Here is a 3421-nt window from a genome sequence, read left to right as displayed (position 1 = left end):
CATACAGAGCCGTTACTGGTTCCTGAGAGAGAGGGAGAGAAAGAGAGAGAGAGAGGGATGATAAATAAGAGACTGATGGAGAGAGAGAGGTCAGAGCCTCTCAGTCTCTTCTCTGCAGCTTCCTCCCTGCAGCAGGATCAAACGGGCCGTGTGTCAGAGTGACACCTGTGTGTGTGTTACCTGTCACTGCAGCACATCAAACCTGTGACACACTCCGTCTCTCCACTTCCTCTGCTGCAGGGAAAATAACAAACTTCCACCTCCAGCTGATTAAAAACTGCTGCTGACATGTGACGGCGTGCTCTCTGCTCTGTGGAGGTTTGACTAAGCTCTTACTTCTAAAATATATTCACACTGTAGCAGGAAAAAAAATCAAACCTGCTTAACGGTTTGAATAAATTTAGAAGGACTAATAACGACTTCTTGATATATGCACGGATGGAGAGTTGAAGTGTTTCAGCCTGGTTTGAATTCAAGGTTGGAAGAGAAGCGTCTTTATGACCTCGCTGCGAGGTTTGTAAATAATTCTGCTTCACAGGGTCTGAAGAACTGGTCTGCAATGTAGTTCTGGTCTTAAAGAGCACATTGTGCATTACCCTGGGGATTCGGTGTGTCTTTGTATCACGAGCAGGATGCACACATTAGTACAGGTCATGTCTTCAATGCATCATTAAAATAAATAGAAATCAAACATCCTTTATTCTGCACGGCCTTACACATGTTTTATCCCCCAGACTCTTTCACATGTTGCAGAGTAACAACCTCAAACATAACTTAAATCCAACAGCATTATTGAACCAACCCTCGCACCCAGTTGGGCGCCTTGGGACCTGTTGCAGTGGCTAAATGTGCAGCAGGATCTGCATGTGCAACAGGATCTGCATGTGCAGCAGGATCTGCATGTGCAACAGGATCTGCATGTCCAACAGGATCTGCATGTGCAGCAGGATCTGCATGTGCAACAGGATCTGCATGTCCAACAGGATCTGCATGTCCAACAGGATCTGCATGTCCAACAGGATCTGCATGTGCAACAGGATCTGCATGTCCAACAGGATCTGCATGTGCAACAGGATCTGCATGTCCAACAGGATCTGCATGTGCAACAGGATCTGCATGTCCAACAGGATCTGCATGTCCAACAGGATCTGCATGTCCAACAGGATCTGCATGTGCAACAGGATCTGCATGTCCAACAGGATCTGCATGTCCAACAGGATCTGCATGTGCAACAGGATCTGCATGTCCAACAGGATCTGCATGTCCAACAGGATCTGCATGTGCAACAGGATCTGCATGTCCAACAGGATCTGCATGTCCAACAGGATCTGCATGTCCAACAGCCATTGCTGTGCTGCAGAACTTGGTGCAATCACCAGCTAAATGTACATTTAGCTGAACCAACGTTTGGTGAGTTTGGGAGCATGTTAAAGGCTTAAAGAGGCAGAAAAATCAATAATAATTAGGGGTGTAATGATTCATCTACTACCTCGATGTATCGATTTATATTCCTATGATCCGACTACATCGATCTGTGCTCGGCTAGTTGGCCTTCCTGATGACATATATCGATCTAACATCGTTTTAAAAGGTAATAAATCGATTGTATCCATACTAAGAAATAACACATTGGATTTAAGCACGGCAGACTTTATATGGATGTGTTTTTTTTACACTTTTAATGATAAAGATGTAAAACCAGGGGTGTCCAAAGTACGGCCCGGGGGCCAATTGCGGCCCCAGGTCCATTTATTTATGGCCCCAAGCTTCCATCTTAAATTGTGTTATTTATAGCAAAGAAATTAACCACAGGTTCTTTCTACAAAGAAAACTAAAGTCAATCCAGAAACGTCTCAAAAAGCTTCATATGGACTTCCTGTCTTAAAGCCAAAGCTCTGGGAATTCTGCAAGATGGCAATAAAGAAGAAACACAAGAACTCTTAAAGCTGACAGGTTTTCAAATTAATGTTTTTATCATGATGTGAAAATGTTCTCGATGAACACTAAAACTTCAGAAGACACAAAAGAGAACACAAGACAAGATCAAATTATGAAATTGTGCAGAAAAGGCAAAATTTGGTGCATGAAAAATGTTCAGAACTCAGGAAAATCATTATTTTGTGCTTAAAATGTTGCCTGCTGGTCAGAAAGGTCTTAAAAACCACATAAAAAAGAAGTGGTGAAATCTAGATCATGATCCTGCCATAGGAAAATAATGATACAATACTTTTTCCCACATTGCCCGACCCTAATGAAAAACATTTTCCTCCAGAAGAAGATAACGTTTGCTCATGTGCACATGGCTTGTGGAGAACTGAGGACTACCTAGTTACTGATTCATTGAGACAAAATTTAAAATGATTGTTATTAAATAATATTTCATATACAACTTTTGGGATTCCTAAGTCTCAGTAGGAGCCACTGGCCCTGAGGTATTCTGACAACATCATATGTGGCCCTCTTTGAAAAAAGTTTGGACACCAGGTGTGCACGCCCTCTTTTACAGAACATGATATTAGCTGCCAATAAAAGATAGGCCAGAGTTCTAAGAGGGATGGTGATGGTTGCATGCACACAGTCACAAGCACAGAAGAAAAAGGTTTTCTTTCTTTTCTTTTGCTGCAAGAATAAATTGCATGAATATTTGACAGTTTGTGACAAACATGACACAAACCAGAAATATATATGCAGACAAGAGGAAGAGAAATGAGAAAAAAAAGAAGAAAGAAGAGAAAAAAAAAAAAAAAAAGTTTGGACACCCCTGCGTTAAACATTACTCAATTCAGGCTGCCTGTCTGTGACGCCATCGCCACGCGCCAGCAGACAACAAAACATAGCATGGTGGACGGCAGAGGAGAAGCCGGCGGGCGAGAGATGATCAAGCCACCGTTGCGGTCCAGCGTGTGGAAACACTTTGGCTTTTTGCAAAGATGGAGATGTTCTAAATAAGTCGCTCTCTGTTTGTAGGATATGTAAAGATCTATCCAACCACCTACAAAGGCGCCATGGGATTTCACACAACGCTGACCGTCCAGGCGCCTCTTGCAGCGTTCATCAAGGTAACATCAGCTCTGCAGGAGCCTCAGGCCTCGCCAGCATGTTTAGTCAGAGACGAGGACAAAACTTGGCTCGGGTCAAAAACATCAACAACAGGACTCTAGGACTGTCCAGTTTCAAGGTGTTTATTTCACAGTCACACTGGATGAATTTTTGGCTGAAAAGTTACTGAATCGATTTGAAGTCACTGAATCGTATCGTTCTGAATGAACCAATATGTCCTTTAATCATATCGGCAACCACGAATCATGATACGAATCGAATCATTGTGAAAAAGAATCCTTACATGCATGCACATGCATTTCACTGTTCATTGCCAAACTGATCTCGAATTGAGCTTTCCTGCACCATCAGCTTGATGAAC

General features: G+C 42.6%; 1 protein-coding gene across 1 annotated transcript in view; it reads right to left on the bottom strand.

Annotated features, from left to right (window-relative positions):
• The window catches only part of wdr11 (WD repeat domain 11), a 90239-nt gene that overhangs the window by 39795 nt on the left and 47023 nt on the right, over positions 1 to 3421 (bottom strand). Inside the window, 1 exon segment of the mRNA XM_034682277.1 lies at positions 6 to 22. Coding sequence (XP_034538168.1) covers positions 6 to 22 — 17 coding nt within the window.

The sequence above is a fragment of the Notolabrus celidotus genome, chromosome 4, assembly GCF_009762535.1.
Source record: "Notolabrus celidotus isolate fNotCel1 chromosome 4, fNotCel1.pri, whole genome shotgun sequence".
Lineage (NCBI taxonomy): Eukaryota > Metazoa > Chordata > Actinopteri > Labriformes > Labridae > Notolabrus > Notolabrus celidotus.
This window is presented reverse-complemented; position numbering and strand designations above follow the sequence as displayed.